The 19,468-nt window shown below is 38.8% G+C and overlaps 1 protein-coding gene and 1 long non-coding RNA gene across 2 annotated transcripts; both read left to right on the top strand.

The window, feature by feature from the left end:
- The first annotated feature begins 1,931 nt into the window (after positions 1-1,931).
- LOC126796090 (sterol 3-beta-glucosyltransferase) lies at positions 1,932-18,924 on the top strand. The gene is given in 17 exon segments (XM_050522854.1): positions 1,932-2,012; positions 6,535-6,606; positions 7,613-7,706; positions 7,832-7,968; positions 8,688-8,752; positions 9,187-9,274; positions 9,466-9,567; positions 9,642-9,697; positions 10,150-10,184; positions 10,805-11,021; positions 11,282-11,497; positions 11,732-11,791; positions 12,649-12,692; positions 13,484-13,515; positions 13,517-13,637; positions 18,689-18,753; positions 18,868-18,924. Coding segments are annotated over 17 exon segments (1,542 nt in total).
- Positions 5,442-6,333, top strand: LOC126796094 (uncharacterized). The gene is made up of 2 exons (XR_007672292.1): positions 5,442-6,039; positions 6,139-6,333. It is a non-coding gene; the product is annotated as an uncharacterized LOC126796094 (long non-coding RNA).
- Positions 18,925-19,468: the final 544 nt, after the last annotated feature.

Below are 19,468 nucleotides of genomic sequence, written 5' to 3' on the forward strand. Positions count from 1 at the left end.
CCGCCGGGCCCGTCCGGGCTGGCCGGGTTTTTTGCCGGGCTCATATGTTGTCATGTGATAAATGGGCCGGGCTTTGTTATGTCTGGGCCGGTCCTGGGCCTTCAAATCTTAAAAAAAAAAACCTGGAAACCCGGGACATTAGGTGTTATTATGTAATTGGCTTTCGTAAGTGATCATAAACTTATAGAATAGATACAATGACACTGGAACATAACCAAATAACCTTAAACTTAACTAATTCCAATCCCATGATTCCCATTGTCATCGCCTCGCACTGCCGATTCGCCGCCAACTAGCCAAAAACAGAGTTAGGCCCAGAAAACCGGGCGAGCTCGGCCCGGATGTTACCGGTCCGGGTTTTACCCAGGCCTTGCAATTAATTGACCCGGGTCGGGTTTTACCCGGGCCCTGATTTTTTTAGAAAAAAATCCGGCCCGTCACACTACAACCGGGCCGGGCCCGGGCCTATGCCCAGCCCTAGATTTACCTAGGATTTCTTTCAAATTACATAGTATATTCAAATGAGGACCATGAACGAATCAAAATTATCAAACATGAGATATTTTAAGTACTTAATTGGTGAGAAAAACAACAAAATGTGAGTTACATGCTCTGTCCGGCGGTGCGCCTTCACGGTGTCGTTGTCGGATGGGCCAGAAGAAGGGATCTCATGTCCCATCGAATAGGATCCAGCCGGAGGAGCTGCTACAGGGTGATGGTGTCACGATCGAAGGCTCTCAAATGGTGTGAAATGGATGGACAACAGTGGGTATGTGGTAGGGAGATAGGGAGGTTGTCGTTTCTTGATGAGAGCGTTCTTCTTGGTGGGTGGTTTGAGGCGGCGTCGGGGAGTTGGAGGTCACCTGAGAGTGACGCCGGTTATGGGCGGTGCTGAAATCTACCTTCCTTAGGCTGGTTTGGAGTGGTTTGATTTGTCTTCAGAAGTTGTGCTTGAATTTGATTAAGACGACATGCATGGTGGGGGGAGCATGGGTTTGGTGGTCGAATGGTTGGTGGTGGTGGAATGTTAGCAACTTCCTAGTGGCAGGATGAAACTAAGTGTCGTTTGATTTATTTTATAGCGGCAACATAGTAGGAAAGATGCAATATTGGACATTAGGATGTGTAATCGAGTTACCTATCTAGTGATCTTTCAATTATGTCATCGCTGTGACAAAGCAAATAGAGTCGTCATTAGAGTAGTACGTTTTGCTAGTTGGTGCTTTGTTGAGTACTTATTTATAGAGACTTCTGATATTATTTAAGGTCTTTGTAATCAGGGGTTCAAGTTTCACGTTCCTTCTTGTATTCGACAACTTCATTAATGAAGGCTTAGGGGAAGCCGCACCAACACTTTATTAAAAAAAAGTACTTAATTGGTGAATTGCAGTTATGAATGCGTTAGTAATTTTCAACTTTGATGAAAATTTGCACGGATGATCTACTCGTAAATATCTAAAAAATAAACGGATGAGATATGAATGTGAGATCGGAAAATGGGTGAAATGAAAAAAAATCCTCCAACTAGTCCTCAATTTAGGGGTTCTCATTGTAAAGTCTTCCTACAAATGAGAACTTCATGTACAAAATTGTATGTTTTCATTCATCATGTGACAGATATGCAAGTAGGCATACATCATGTAATATATATATATATATATATTGAATTAATTAACTATTGATAAATTACTGTAGGGACCAATTAACTATTGATTAAACATTACTTTTCAATTGGGGCAACCAGCTAAACAAATAGGAAAGATTGCAAACTTGAGCTGATGAACTCGTTGACTCTCCAGTGAAAAGGGTATTTTAGTAATCAAACCAATTACATTCTGATCATACCGAATAAATTAATTAACGGGCAGACTGCAGACCATAGGACTAGTAGGACACAGAAATTCAAAAGGGATTCCAACTCCGCAGGAGTAATGGAGATTAAGTCGGAGAATACGAAGCCCATTGCAGTGTTCATGGCCTTCGGTACCAAAGGCGATGTCTTTCCAATTGCTGTAAGTGGTCGTTTTATTACACTCACTCACTCACTCTTTCCGTTTAAAACTATGATGCACGGACACCTCTAACCATGGAGTGTCGGAGCGTCGGACGCTCCCCGACACGCCGATACGTACCGACACGGCCCGACACGGCATCTGACACGCCACGTGGCGTGTCCGAAAAGTCAAACATTTTCGACACGGTTGCGACACGTTGACCATTTCTCGACACGGTTTCGACACGCCACATCACGATTTAAAAAAAAATGGTTCTCATTCTTCCTTTGCAGAGGGAGCCGCACTTCTCTCATTCTTCCCATTCTTCCCAAATAGTTCCCAGAGTGAGAAAAGCTGAACCCAGCGACCACAAGCCGAACCCAGCCTCCAGCTCCGACCGACGACCTCAGACCGGCGACCTCTCCAGCCTCCGACCTCATATCTATAAGTAATTCTTTCTTTTTCTTTTCATCTTTCAACCTCTCCAGCCTCCGACCTCAAACCCTTCTTCTTCTTCTTTCAGTTTTGGACACAAACCCATTTGTTTCTGCCTTTCTGGCCAATTGGGTGTCTATATCTCGCTGATCTGAATTGGTTCTGCGCAAATTGGGTTCTGGTTTTTCTAATCCAGGTAAAGTTCCAGCTACCCTTTTGTTTTCTGGATCGTTTTTTCTGAATTTGGTATTTTGATTTGTGTCTAGCATTTCAATGTGCATTGCTATTTTGTTTGAATGCTGAGAAATGAAAGAAAAGATAGATTCTGGGATTCATAAGGTGCTGTAATTTCACAGTTTGTCGAATAAGGTATGAGGTGAGAAAAAGCTTGTATACATACATTTCCCAGTACTGAAGTTTATTCTCTGTATTTATCAGGTTTAAGCAAACATAGGAGGACAAGTACACCAATATTCAAAAACACCAGGACTGCATTCAAAGTCTCAAAGTAAGCTACACCTAATGCTTTATCAGTTTTTCTAATATTTTTAGATCCACTTTCTCATGAATCATGCCTCCAATTTTCCTGAACCCTGCCTCGTACTAGTGTTGGATAGAATATTTCTGAGTAGATACTGAATATATTGTTATATGAATAGAAATCATTCTTCATCACAAGTTAGCAGATTTTGCATCTGATTTCCTCAGATAATGTTAAGCGATTCCATATAGCTCGAACATAGAGGAAAATTTTATATTCAGTAAGATTATTGTTTCTAAAATATATCTGCAAGTATACAACTTTTAATTCCTTTATCAACAAGATGTAGCCAGTTACTATACACGAAAATGACATTGGCTGTTAATACAAAGTCAGACATGTAATTACTATACATAATGTCTATTAGGCAATGTTATCAATAGAATGTTGAAGTGCTTTAGGAGACTTCAGCACCAAGAATGAGCAAGTACATTTGATAACAATCTATTGTTGTTATGGCATTGAAGAAGGGTTCGGTAGATACTGGAGCCACTCTTCTGGAGTTCCTTTTCTCATTCTTAGCATTCTTACTGCTGCATTTGTTAAGGGTATCATACCTTAGATTCTGGGATTCATAAGGTGCTGTATAGTTGACATAGTTTGTCGAATAGATTCCTTATTTTGATTAGTATACTAATATACTTATCTGGAAATTAATGAACCTTGTTGGATTTATTGGTTACTTATATACTATATATATATATATATATATATGTGATGTTATGATGACCTATGGTTCAATTTTTTTATGTGTTAGACTGAGAATTCTCCATCTTTGTTCAATCAATTTATGCATGGACTTATATATGTGTTAGATTAAAAATGGACTTACGGTATGTGGTGTAAAGTTTGTATATTGTGATTCAATTGCACAGGATGAGTACTTCAGCAGCATCTACAGAACCTAGTGTCGATTCAAATGTGGAGGAAAATTTATCTGCGCCACTTTGGAAATATGTCACTAAGGATATAGTTGTTGATGCCAACGGTGTTGCAAGAGCAGGAGGAGGAAATGTGAGTTTCACTTGTAGTTTTTGCGAAAAGAGATTCAATGGGTCACATTCTAGAGTCGAGGCTCATTTGCTTAAAATCCAAGAAAAGGGATCAAGCCTTGCACCAAAGTCACACAAGCAAAAATGCAAGAGATGCAACAACTTCTTGATTGGTGTGCGCAGCAATTGCGAGAGAGGGCTCCTAATAAGGTTCCTTTGCCTCCCTCTTCTAGTTTTTCCAGAAGTGGTTCAAGCTATTTTCCATTGATGGAGAGGGATGATGAAGCAAAAAAGAGAAGAGTGAGTCCACAACTAGCCAAAGCTTTCAAGATTGAAGATAGGCAACAATGTGATGCTGAGATTGCGAGATTGTTTTACAGTAGTGGACTATCGTTCAATGTTGCAAGGAATCCTCTCTACCGAAGCTCTTACACCCGTGCTAGCAATATTCCGGGTTATGTTCCTCCAGGGTACAATGCTTTGAGGACCACACTACTTTATAATGAGAGGCGTCATGTTGAGCGGACATTGGAACCTGTGAAGAAGACATGGAAAGAGACCGGTGTGAGCTTGTGTTCCGATGGGTGGACTGATGGCCAAAAGAGGCCATTAATCAATATGATGGTTGCTGCTACAAACAAGGCTATGATGTTGAGAGCGGTCAATTGTGATGGGACGACCAAAGACAAAACTGAAATTTCAAAATTGCTTTTGGCATCCATCAATGAGATTGGTTCGGAAAATGTGGTTCAAGTGGTGACGGATAATGCGCCTGTTTGTGCTGCTGCTGGTGCAATGGTTGAAGAGGCACATCCACACATATTTTGGACACCATGTGTGGTACATACACTCAATCTTGTTTTGAAAGATACTTTGAAAGCTAAAGCTTATCTACCCGGGGAGAATGTGGAAAAAGAGTTGGGGTGGCTTATGGATGTTTGCAATGATGTTTGGTTCATAAAGAATTTTATCGTGAACCATAACATGCGTTTGTCCATGTATAATGATAATTGTGCCTTGAAGTTGCTCCAAGTTGCCGAGACAAGATTTGCTTCTCATTATGTGATGCTTAAAAGGTTTAGAGATGTGAAGAATGGCATGCAACAAATGGTGATTAGTCCAAGATGGGACATGTATAGAGAAGATGATGTTAAGAAGGCAAGAGCGGTGAAGGAAATGCTATTGAGTGACACCTTGTGGGAGCAAATTGATTTCATGATTGCATTTATGTCACCTATATATGAGATGATAAGGATGGCCGATTTGGATAAGCCTTGTCTTCACTTGGTTTACGAGTGGTGGGATACAATGATAGAGAAAGTGAAGAAGGCAATTTATACTCCCGAGTTTGCCAATGTCTTATCAATTCATTGTGATGCATCAAGATTTTATGATGTGGTGTACTCCACCTTGATTGCTCGGTGGACTAAGAGTTCCACCTCACTTCATTGCATGGCTCACTCTTTGAACCCAAAGTATTATAGCTCTCAATGGCTTGAAGAGGATCCTAATCGGGTTGCTCCACATAGAGATACCGAGCTCACCAATGAGAGGAGGAGATGTCTTATCAAGCTCTATCCGGATCCGCAAGTTCGTAATAAAGTGATGGAAGAATATGGATATTTTTCATTGAACATGGGTGATTACTAAAGACCGGATGCTTTGGAAAACAAGTTTTATTTTGAGCCTCTAATTTGGTGGGCCTCCTATGGAGCTTCTACACCAAGACTCCAATCTTTGGCTTTGAGGTTGCTTAATCAACCTTGTTCATCTTCTTGTTGCGAAAGGAATTGGAGTACATATAGTTTCATACAAGGTTTGAAGAGGAACAAGTTGGAACCAAAAAGAGCTCAAGATTTGGTGTATGTTCATACAAATCTTCGACTTTTGGCAAGGGCCGAGCCTACCTATTATAAAGATAGGGACTCAATGTGGGATCTTACGGGAGATGGTCATGAGTCTATGGAACCGGGGATTAATGATGATGTGCTTGAGCTTGCAGAATTGTCTCTTGATGAACCGGCATTAGAGAGGATGCTTGTTAATGATGAGATGGACTATTGAAGGTGATTAGTAGGTAAATTCTTAGCTATATATTCTCTATTATTTCAATTATTATGGAATGATTAAGATGTTTAGATTGATTATGGAATGACAAACTCTTATTGTGTATTAGGTGTTGCATTGTTGAAGGTGCAAAGTTGTTGCCCAAACGTCCAAACTCCAAAGTTGCTGTCTATTGTGGCTATTGCATATGTCATTTATGAACATCTCTTCATTTGCACTTACTAAATCTATTTGAAGTTATTTGATTGTTATTTGTAATGGATTTAGAACACTATTTTGTTAATAAGATTATCCTTATGTCAAATTTTAGTATCTTTTTATATATTTAATATATAAATATATATATTTTATTTGCCGTGTTGAAGCCGTGTCGGATCCTCTGTTTTTAGGTTTTTCCGTGTCGCCGTGTTGCGCCGTGTCGTGTCGCCGTATCTGTGTCCGTGTCCGTGCAACATAGGTTTAAAACCATAAAGCATCTTGATTCTCTCTTTCCGTTTTTTTTCAGGCCATTGCGTCGGCGTTTGCTTGCGACAAGAGACAGTACCAAGTTGTTTTTATCACACATTCAGCTCATCAGGTTTACTTTTGAACTCTCTTGTCCCAAGTTACAAGGTCTAGAGATTCTTATTTGCTGTATGGCCATTCATCTAGGATTACCTAAGAACAATCTTTTGGGACTTCAATGTCACAAAGCAGTTGCAGAGTCCCTGATCTTTACTCATTTGCTGTATTTGTATTGACATTTGTTTACGGGAATAAGCCAACACCAATCCGAGACGACCCATGAATAGAACTCTTGTTTTTCTCAGAGTTAAGCCACTGCATTTGTCCCATTTATCGCTCACACAACTCTGCATTGTACTCTCCTTCGAACTCAAATGAAATAGCATATAACACAAAAAATTACATGTGCATTACTAGGAATCTAGATTCTGCTGCTTTCGTGTTCACATATAACACAGACCTTGTCATATGAACCCGATGCTTCGAGTTCTAGAGACGGTCTTTTGATACGGGTACATATTGAAGTTTGTTCAACAATAGATAGGGAGATTGTAGGGCTCAAATGCAGGTTCATAGTTGAATTACAGGAATTTATGATTTTATCCCGTGATACTGAAGGTCTTGACACTTATTGGAGCTTGTACTTTCTTCAGCTTTACTATCTTGGTGAACTACTACATTTACTCAATTAACATATACCAGCTTCTGCTGAGTTTTAATTAAGAAATGGAGCTCTTGTTTATATGGATTTACTTAAATGAATAAAAAACTGAATATTTCTTTTGTTGGGGCCAAAAAAAGGAAACTGCTTCAATCCTGAATCTTTGGGTTCATCATTGCCTGATTATATCATCCTAATTGACAGGTTGCAAGGCAAGTTATTAGCAGTTTAATTATTATCACTTGCATTAATAATATGACCAACAACAGAAGAACCAGCAGCTCTTCCTACCCAACAAAATGTTTACATTGATGTGCATATTATTTAATCTTATGTGGTCCATGCATATACAATATTTTTCTTTAATATGCTGTTGAGCCATATTGTTCAGCATTTTCATTTGCTGGTTGTCGTGTAGAGCTTGCGTTGTCACTTGGCTGAGAAGCAGGTTTACTATGTTTCAATTTCATCACCACCTGTTCTCTCAATCCATCAGAAACATGATACTACAGGTTCAAATTACTCTCTTCCTCATTGTTCTCTCCAGTTCTCAATATAATAGCATTTGTTTGAGAAATAGTTAGATAGAACTTTTGCCAACATCTCACTGAACCTCTTGCTTTACCAGGCCTTGTAGAGTTGCCACTTTCGCTGCAGCAGAAGCATTTGTTTTCCGGAGAACATAGAAAAGAATATTTATCAGTAGTTGAAATGATATTTGGATCAGGCCCAAGCATGGATGGTGATTTCATTGTGATAAATTTCTTTGCTCTGGTACACTTCCCTTCGTAATGTTTTTTTTTTATTGTCAATCAGTATTATCTCCTTCATTGATTGATACTTAAGTGGCATAGAAAAAGCCAAGTATAGAGCATAATGTTTTTAAAATCTGTGCAATATGATGTTAGATACAAAGATGATAAAATATTTGTGGAATTATCTGATTTGAAGTACAACTTCTGGTGCCCTGTGTCAGTACAAATGCATAGCTTACAGTGCCTATGTCAGTGAACTTCTTTGTGTCAGACCACAAAGAAATGGAAGACATCTGCATGTCTTGTTCAAAACTCCTTTAGGTTAGGGCTTCCTGCCCGAAAATGAAAAAACATATGGCCTATAAATGGAGATTGGAGCTGGCTGAGATCATATAAGTTTCAAAACTCTATGAATACACAATTCGGGGTTCTTGTATGCTTAAGCATTCCCCTCATATGTGGTAAGTGGTATGTGGAGCATGTGTGGCCAACTTGCTCATCACATGTTGATGTTTGCTACTTGAATAACATGTTTAAGTTAGAATGTTGTGGCCAACCCAGAAAGGAAATTGGTAATGGGTGAAGAGTTGTAATCTTATATATGGGGGTAGAATATTTAATGTGAGGTTATATACTGTGAACATCATATGTACCTGGATTTGTATCACTACCAGTTGCAAATTCACAGTATGTTTGATCATGTAGTAACAACACCGGGTTTTTTGTATGATGATCTAGGAAGGCTGGAGTCTTGCAGAGCTTTTCCATGTCCGCTGCATGGTTGCTGCTCCTTATGTTGTTCCATACAGTTAAAACTTTACTTTACTTTACTCAGATCTTGGGCAAATATATGCTGTGACTAATTTCCTGGCAATCTACCCTTTTCCCACAGGAATCTCCTGTTTTATAGAAATCTCACCATATGAATGGGCACATGGAATTCTAGTACATACCCAGTGGTCATATCATATAAAGAAAATCATACTTGCTTGATGTTTATGTGTAATTGTACGAATGTATTTATGAAGTCTAAAAGCAACTACATTATATTTGCGGTATCCAATTTCTGGGATAACAGTGGTTTCTTTATAGTTTGTACAGGAATTAAAGCAAGAACCTCTCTCTCTCTCTCTGTCTCTCTGTCTCTGTCTCTGTCTCTCTCTCTGTGGACGAACTTTACAATTCAGCATTTGGAATTTTCTGATCATTTGTAGTTGCTTTGTTTTTTTTTTTTTACATTCAGTGCACCTTCATCGTTTGAGCGCCATTTTAAAAAGGAATATCAATACCTGTATAAATACCTGCAGGAATCTCACGACAAGGTAGTTACTGTCTTCTATTTATTTTATTTTTTTAGAATACAAGTTATTCAGTGTTTGTAACGTAAATAAACTGAAAAACTGTGACGTTTGTTTCCTGAAAACCCTCCTGTATTGGTATTCATGTACAGCATCATTGATTAGTGATTTTTCACCTTTTGTACTTGAAACAATTTAATTTTGTGATTCCCACATAGGTTTGCTGGGAAGACGTCATCCACTGGATGTGGCCTCTTTTCACAGAACACTGGGGATCCTGGAGATGTGACAATTTGAATCTAAGTCCTTGCCCTTTTACGGTTAAGTTCTCTTTAATGCAACATGTCATGATTGTATAAGACGTTTCATCCCACTGAGTTTAATTTCAATGTAGGATCCAGTAACGGGTCTCCCCATGTGGCATGATAGGCCACTCTCTCCCCGACTTCTGTAAGTTGAATTTTAAGCAGAATATGTTTCCGAGTTACAACATGTAACATAGGTCATAAAAATAGATATGCAAGTGTTTTTTGGGGAATACAGAGGTGGGTCTCTGTAGGGTTTAAATGTTTGTTGGAAAAAATCCTGTGCTAGTGACATTTAAATTCATGGCGTAAGTGAGGGTATTATATAAACATGGATACAAGAAGCATTATCATAGTTGATACAACCAAAGTAGATTGTGGTTTCCTGTCTGAAACTATTCTACCAAAGGTGACTCTTATTATCTTGCATGACTTCCATAATTGTAGTATATGTTCCCTTATTATATATATATAGACACACACAAACATAACAGTTCCAGATAGACTCTGTTGGAATAGTATTGCTATTTTCATGAGTATGAGGATAAAATACACACATATACTTATTCTGAATTTTGTTTTACTAATTTGTTACAGGTATGGTTTTAGCAAGGAAGTTGTTGAGTGCCCAGGTATACATGTGCGTAGTTTTACAAGTTTTAGAAAAACTTTTCACATTTATGTGTTGGCCATAAAGATGTTTTTCTGCTAATCTATTTGATTTCAAATGTTGATGTTGCATAGTTGTACAATTGTGAAAGTGATTGTTCACACATGATGCCAGTAGGCAGTAAATCATGCTCCTGAAAATACCTTCTCAAATCCTGTTATGTTTATGGCTTCACTTGGCCTTATTACAGCCCTTTACACCCTTGATAAATAATAGAAAATTGTCTATGAAGTACAATAAGTGAATAAGATGCACTTAAGTGATATGAAAATTTGTCTCACTTAAACATCTCTACTAATGGTTCCGTACCACATTTGAAGTATATTTTTTGTTGGAGAATCTGAGATAAGACATGAGAGAATGCTTAGTAGATATTGGTCTGGGTTCAAAAATGTTTCTCAAAAGCTTGTTGCAGCAAAATATTATAGTTCCAAGGGTCATTCAAAATGGTTTGAACGTCCTAAACCATTTTGAATGACTCTTGGAACTATGATGATCGGCAAAAGTCTATATTTCATAAGCTTAGAAGTTGAGTTTTATGATTACTAATAATAATATCTCACTGTTGTTTTCATTCGACAGATTATTGGCCATCAAGCATTCGGGTTTGTGGCTTTTGGTTTCTCCCTAATGCATGGCAGTTCTCATGTATGGAGTGCAGCGAAATTTCAAGGCTTGTCGTTTCAGGGAATCTGTACACAACTGATAAGATGTGCCCAGCTCATATCCATTTGCAATATTTTCTGGAGACTCCTATGCCTATGCGACCAGATTTTATTGGCCTGAATTCTATTGGTAGGCAAGTTCCTATGCTTGATTCATTTGCAACTGCTATATTGAATTTGTGGAACTACTGTATAAGATTATCAGGTTACAGAGCCTGAACTGACTGATTAAAATACGCTGTAGTCCTTTTATTATACTTTATATGTGGCTATTTTCCTGCTTCTTAAATGAGGTACTTCTCTTGTGTGAATGCATATGATTAGTTTGTAGTGTACAGTAACCTTGTTATATGTTGTTTCTGTGCTAATTTCGGGTCTCTCCTTGTATTTGCAGCATGGGATTTTTGAAGAATTTTCAAGCATTTCTGCGTCTTCTAGAAACTGTCCTCAGGATAACAAGTTATCGCTTTATCCTTTTTACTGCTGGCCACGAGCGTTTAGATGCAGCAATCCGAGCTATTGCCACTGATTCATCATCACACATGACCCACAAACAGATTAATGATGATTGTGTATCTCTCTTCCAGGAACGATTGTTCTGCTTTTCTGGGTGAGAACCTCATCTATGAATTGTATGCTTTAAATGAAATTTGATAAAAGAAACTGAGTTACTTTACAGCCTAGGAGTGATCTAAATTTTATAAATTGAGCACCTTCATGGTTCACTTACAAGCTTGGATCAGTAAAATGTGTTTGGGGATCTGAGGATCAAAAAATGAAATAATTAGCAGCACCAATTATCTTTTCCTCTCTTGGGTAACATCTTCTTTACCTTGTCAACCAGTTCTGTACCGTACACGTGGCTTTTTTCTGGATGTGCAGCCGCAATTCATCATGGGGGAAGGTAAGCTAAGCATGTTCTTCCTGTAATTTCTGTACTTTTGTTTGTTTGTATGTTTTTTTTGTCTGGAGTACTTTAGGAAATTTCAATTTCAGCCTTCCAGCACCCAGAGCACCGCTGTCCCCTGTACATGACACTGATGGCAGTGAAAAGTCTTTTTCTGAAAACCTTTCCTCATGAAACTAAACTGAATTTCCATTTCAAAAAAATAAAATAAAAAAGTAAAAAAATAATAATAATGATGATAATAATAATCTAAAGTTGTTGCTTTTCTATCACCATGTTACCTTAATAACGCTTAGCTATCCGATTTTATTTCAACCTCTGTTTTAATTCTCAGGTAATATTTCAAACTAATGAACAACGTTCCTTTACAAAAGTTTCTACTGCTATACCTAATCCCCTTGAATAATTCCATGTTTGGTGTTAATTGTGGTCTAAAGTTTTTTGATTGCTGATAATTCCATTAAACGGTGAGAGAAGGGATGGGGAACATAACGGGAGAAATATGGTGGATGTGGATCAAGAGGGGTCGTAAAGGAACGGTTTTAAGTCGAAATTCCAGAGTCTCCTTCACTGGAGGACTGTGGCAGCATATTAGGCAATGTTAGGCACAGGAAAGTTAACATGTCAAAAGCAAGTCTGCCCTCATTCAGTGCATCCATGCTGGGGTCTGCATATGATGGAAAGACTATGTAATTTGCATAATTAGACCAGTTCAGATAACTAAAACGAAAAAGCCCATACCAGTTGAAAGGATTAGACAATAACTGAAAACATGTTGATCCTGACACTGTTGGAATATTTAGCAAACAGTTTATTTACTTTATGTTTTATGTTTCTTGTAAACATGGAAGTAGTGGAACTACTGCTGCAGGACTACTTGCAGGAATCCCACAGGTTAGTTGTTGTAGTACTCTATTTTTAGTTCTTCGTATACTTTGGACTTTGATGTAATTTTGATCTGATTAAGACATCAAATGTATCAATTGTAGTAATGAAGAAAAATCGGCAAAAGAAAACAGAAATAATGTATACACAAAGTATAAAACTGCTGTAGAAATGATGAACTCAGAGAAACTATAAATTTAGCACTTCATGTGTCGAGTTAGGGTTCTTGGTTACAGTTACGGTTACAGTTATGGTTACGGTTATAGTTCTTGGTTCTCTTTCGTCAGGCTCAGCTCCTTCATGTGTTGAGTTTCGATGGTGGTTGGTATGATGATGTTTTGTTTGTGGATTACCATATAATCTGTGTCTTGGATTTAGATTGGCATAGGGTATTCGGGCTTCTACGCACCGATTTAGTGCACTCTACAACCTTTTGGCTGCCAATGTTGATGGCAACGTTAATATTAGCTAGCTTTAGTGGTGAGTGTGGTAGAATTGTTAGCATAGTTGCTTTTATGCTTTTGGTTGTAGGGTTTTTGACCGATGTATTAGTGAGTTGTCGGCTTCCTTTCACTCTTTCTAATTTGATCAAGTTGGTGAGTCGTGCTCTTTGTATTATTTCCTGTTGGCCCAGCGTATGTGCGGGTCTTGTATTCAGACTTGTCCCTTGATTTATGAATTATCATTAACCAAAATAAATACATAAATAAATCTAGCACTAAAGGAGTCGACATAGTTCTATTCCTTGTTCTCTCCTTCCTTTGACATAGACTCTGAAAAGTTATTCATCACAAATGCATGTACTATGTCCATTTATGCTAGACCAGTTTTATTGGGGCTGAAAGAATGTTTTGGCTCGGAGTAGCACCAGAACCCTGGAAAAGGAGCCATTTGCTTCCGGAAGAAAGTGATGACGAAAGTATCGAAGAAGCAGCCAATTTGCTAGCAACGGTCATACATGTTGAGAAACAAATATGTCATTGATTGTAATAGGTTGTGTATGAGTTGTAAAGTTTCCTTATGTGTAGTAATATGTTGTGTATGAGTTGTAAAGCTTTCTTGTGTAGTAATAGGTTGTATATGAGTGTCTTAATATTCCCACTGCAGCTATAAAGCTCATAGTGCAACATCAATAACAATTCACTTCAGTCATTTCTTTTCTTCTCTTTTAACATGGTATCAGAGATTCCTCTGTTTCCTCTTGCTTTTCTTACATTCATAGTACCAACACCCTTTCAGCAGCAGCAACAGTAGAGGCAGCAGGCAACAGATTTCATCAGCAGCAGGTAGCAACTTAATTTCTTCCAAGTTGCATCTTAGTTTCTCATGCAGCCTCTCCTATCATTCGTCATGGCTGGTGATGATGATGTTCTTTCACTAGGCAAATCTGTTCCCCTCAATTCCACAGAATTATCAAAATCTAATCTCCCCTCTCAGATCTCTTTTATACTCATCCCTCTGATCATTCAGGCATGGTCCTAATTACTAAAGTCTTGGATGGGAACAACTTCAATGGTTTGAAGAGGGATATGCTCCGAGCTTTGAATTCCAAGAACAAGCTTGGTTTTATCAATAGCACAATTGAGTCTCCTTCAGAAAAGACTGATCTAGATGGCTACAAAACATGGACTCGGGTCAACGACTTGGTGCAACAATGGATCACCATCACCAACATTGTCATTCAAGATATTGCTGAGAGTCTCACCTATTACTCTTCGGCTCAAGAGGTATGGGAAGACTTACATGAACGATTTTCAAAAAGTAATGTCTCTCGAATGTTTGAGATTCAGCAAGATATAGCTTGTCATAAGCAAGAGCAACAATCAATCTCAGCTTATTATACAAAACTGAAAGGTTTTTGGGATGAATTGACTTCCTATTCTGAGGTTCCACACAGCTCCCAATGAGATCAACAAAGACTAATGTAATTTCTGATGGGTTTGAACGATGCTTACAGTGTTATTCGCATTCAGATTCTTTTGACGAACCCTTTGCCTACAGTCTGAAAAGCTTACGCTGCTGTTGCACAAGAAGAGAAGCTGCGTCTACTCAGTGCTACACATCCAGCCGAGTCCAACGGTAGTGTGGCGATGGCGGTCCGAAACTCTGGCAGATTCACAAATCAAGAACAAGGTACCAGGCCCAATTTCAATCAGGGAAGGGGGAGATTTGAGCCAAATCCCCGACCACATTCTGGCAGATTCAGTTCTCAAGAACGGCAACAAGGATCAGGGAGAGGCCGCCCTCAATGCGTCTACTGTGGAGACCCTGGACATTGGGTTCAGACTTGTTTTGAACTGATCGGCATCCTCCTGGTCACCCAAAGGCGAAGCAAACTCAACAGACTTCCAAGTCGAATTTTAACACTGGTTTTAGAGTTCCATCTGCCAACAACATTTCTAGCATTGGAAGTTCTCATATTGGGCCTTCAGTGACTCTATCTGAAGCCCAATTTAATCGATTTATGGCAACCGTTAGTAGTATGTCTCCAAGTTCCAACTCTCATGTCAATGCAACTCCGAAAGCTAATGATGTAACTAAACCAGGTTTGTCCAAGGTTTCTTCCCGCAATTGGATCATCGATAGCGGGGAACCGATCATATTTCATCATCAACTGAATTAATTCATGCTGATAATTGATGTTCCTTGCCTCCAATCTTATTACCAAGTGGGGATAAAGTTGTTATTGTCACAAAAGGATCACTGCCCTTAAGTTCTAATTTTTATCTCCATGATGTGTTATCTGTGCCAAAATTTAAAGTTGATTTGATGTCAGTTAGTCGTTTGACAAAAGGCATGAATTGTTCAGTGACTTTTTATCCTTATTGGTGCATATTGCAGAATCTGACTACGAAGAGGATGCTTAGTTTGTGTGAACAACGTGATGGATTATACTATTTAGTGGCATTAGCGACGGAGAAGTCAATGAACCAACCTACCTCCACCACCAAACAGTATACCTACAACCTCTCTATATCCTCTACCAATCTCTGGCACAATAGGCTCGGACATGTGTCTTCACCTTGCTTAGGTTTCATCGTTAAACATTTTCTGAATTTTTCCCTTCAATCAAATAAAGCTTGCCACATATGTCCTATGGCAAAGCAGAGTCGTTTACCTTTCTATAATAGCAAAATTTCTTCAAATAAACCTTTTGAAATTATTCATTGTGACATTTGGGGTCATTATCAACATCCTTCACTTGGATTTTTCTAATGCGACATAAGAGTGAAACACAACCTATCATAAAGCGTTTTTTAAACTATGTTCTTACGCAATTCGACTCTCGCATTCAAAGTATTTGCATTGACAATGGTGCTGAATTTATCTCACTCCGTCGTTTCTTTTCTGATAATGGAGTTGTTTTCCACCATTCTTGCGTTTACACACCTCAACAAAATTGGGTTGTGGAACGTAAGCATCGTCATATACTCCAAGTTGCTCAGGCATTAAAATTTCAAGATCACATTCCCTCACAATTTTGGGGTGATTATGCACTTACAGTTGTTCACATCATCAATAGGCTATCCACAACTCTTCTTTCCTTCAAAACTCCTTTCGAACTACTCTACTGCAAATCTCCTTCCTTTTCTCATCTTCATGTTTTTGGGTGTCTAGCTTATGCCACAAATGTTCATCCTTCACATAAGTTCGATCAACGTGCTACTCGATCCCTCTTTATCGGGTATCTAGTCGGTCAAAAGGCTTTTACGCTATCTGATTTGTCTACAAAAAATGTTTTTACCAGTCGGGATGTTAAATTCCATGAAGATATATCCCCTTATGTAGCCTTAGACCCTTTGGGCCACCAACCCGGCCCAATTTTTGCTCCAACACACGAACCCGACCCGGTCCTTCCTTCATCTGATATCGATGGCTTCACTTTTGATATGGCCATGCTTGAGCCACAACCTTCACCACCTCTCTCTCCTTCGTGTCCATCCACGACAGCTCTGCCTTCTCCCTCATCTTCCCCGCCACCACCTCCGCCTCCACCACCTATGTTCCGCACATACTCCCCCCGTCCACCACCCTCTGCCCAGCCTCCGCCTGATCCGCCCACATCAGTCGCCCCGCCCACCAGCGAACTCATCCCCTTCCGTCGCTCCAACCGCCAGTTGCACCCACCGGACAACCTCAATTACTATGTTCGCTCCATTCACTCAGATCTGTCGTCTTTCTTGTTGCCTGGTCCGACTAAAGGAACTCGTTACCCGTTGGCTAGCCAACTCTCTTACCATCGGTGTGTGCCCCATCATCAGGCTTTCTTGGCTCAGATCAGTCATGTCATTGAGCGACGCACCTATTCTGAGGCAGTTATTCATCCGGAATGGCAGCAAGCCATGCTTTCTGAATTGCAAGCCCTCGAGGCTAATGGCACATGGACTCTTACAACACTTCCGGCTGGCAAAGTTCCCATTAGTTGTCGTTGGGTATATAAGATCAAGCACAAAGCAGACGGCTATGTTGAACGTTATAAAGCCCGATTGGTTGCCAAGAGTTTCACTCAGTTAGAATGTGTGGATTATTATGAGACTTTTTTCCCTAGTGCTAAAATTACTACCGTTCGTTGTCTCTTAGCTTTAGCAGTTGCTCGTCGTTGAAAATTACACCAACTGGATGTGAATAATGCTTTCCTTCATGGTGAATTATCAGAGAAAATATATGTCTCCTCCGCTAGGTCTTCGGCGATAGAGGGAGAATCTGGTATGTTGATTGCACAAGTCTCTATATGGTTTGAAACAGGCTTCAAGGTAGTGGTTTAAGAAGTTTTCTGATGCAGTAAAGTCAGCCGGGTATGTTCAATCTAAAGTTGATTATTCATTGTTCACTAAGAAGAAAGAGAATTTATTTATTGCACTTTTGATTTACATTGATGATATATTGATTACTGGGAATGACTTGGAGACAATTGCCGCACTTAAGACTTTCTTGCATAGTCAATTTCATCTCAAGGATCTTGGAGACTTAAAGTATTTTCTTGGCATCGAAGTTTCAACTTCGAAACGTGATATCTTTATCAATCAACGTAAATATGCCTTGGAGACTATTGAAGATGCAGGATTATTAGGCTTGAAATTGTCGGAGCGTAATGATCTACTCAAGGACCCTAAGAAATACAGGAGGTTAATTGGTCGGCTCATATATCTCACTGTATCCAGTCCTGATATTACCTATGTCGTCCATGTCCTTAGTAAGTTCATGAATCAACCTAGGAAGACGCATTGGGAAGCAACATTAAGGGTGATACGTTACTTGAAATGTGCTCTAGGACAAGGTTTATTCTTTTCTTCCATCAATGATTTAAGGTTGAGAGCCTATTGTGATTCTGATTGGGCAGGATGTCCGGTTACAAAAAGATCTACAACAGGATACTTTGTCTTTCTTGGATCTTCCTTGGTCTCTTGGAAGTTTAAGCGCCAAAAGACAATGTCTTTATCTTCACTAGAGGCTGAATATCGAGCTATGATAGGCACATGTTGTGAGTTGACTTGGTTACGTTGATTACTCAAGGATTTGAGCATGTTGCTTCATGAGCCAGCTTTGTTATTCTGTGACAACAAGGCTACACTCCACATTGCAGCCAATCCTGTTTTTCATAAGTGAACAAGGCACATTGAGATGAACTGCTATTATAACCGAGACAAAATCCTAGATGATTCTGTGGTCACAAGACATGTAAGTTATGCCTATCAACTAGCTGATGTTCTCACTAAACCATTGGGGAAATACATTTTTATTCCTATGATTCGCAAGTTAGGAGTGCAAGACATCCACTCTCCAACTTGAGGGGGAGTGTTGAGAAACAAATCTGTAATAGGTTGTGTATGAGTTGTAAAGTTTCCTTATGTGTAGTAATAGGTTGTGTATGAGTTGTAAAACTTTCTTATGTGTAGTAATAGGTTGTATATGAGTTGTCTCAATATTCTCACTGCAGCTATAAAGCTCATAGTGCAACATTAATAAAAATTTACTTCAACCATTTCTTTTCTTCTCTTTTAACAATACACAAAGCATTGTCTCCTGAAATTAAAGAACGCGCTGTTGAAATTTCTAAGAGAATATCACTTGAGGTAATACATACTCTTGACTGTAAATTTATTTTTCATATATATGAAATATGAATTTTTTTTATTAATTTTATGATGTTGCTATAAACTGAGTTATCAAATTATACTTCCTTTCAGGATGGAGTCTCAAATGATGTTAGGTATATCAAGGAGGAGTTCGGTTGTTCAAGCTGAGTGACTGAGTGTGAGATCTTATGACAGTTTGCTCTTTTACTTGTGGCAACCCATATTTTGGCACTTCTAACATACTTATGAATTCTAAAATTGGAATTCATACTAGTACAATGAATTGGATTCCAGTTACAGTGACGTGTGTTTGTGTGGTATTGGAAACCGCTACCAAAGTTAGGAAACGCCGAAAAGATGTCTTTCATGCAGGGACGGACCCATGTGAAGATTTTGGCAAAAAAAACCCGTAGATATATATAACAATACAACTGCTCATATCTTCCTTTCAATCTCACTACTTGTTGTTCTTGTTTTTGTTCTTGTTGTTGGTTGATTTTAGCTTTGTATATTTAATTAGCTCAGACGTAGACTTAGCTTGCAATTGTAAGTATTAAATCTTAGAAACCAACCCAACTACCCAAGTTAATTTATGTGATATTCTTTCTATTTAAGATTAATTATTTTGTGATATTTGGCTTGGATTTTGTCTATAACTTATTCGAATATATATATATATATATGTGTGTGTATATAGTTATCAAGTTTATGC

Source organism: Argentina anserina, chromosome 5 (genome assembly GCF_933775445.1).
Source record: "Argentina anserina chromosome 5, drPotAnse1.1, whole genome shotgun sequence".
Classification (NCBI taxonomy): Eukaryota; Viridiplantae; Streptophyta; class Magnoliopsida; order Rosales; family Rosaceae; genus Argentina; species Argentina anserina.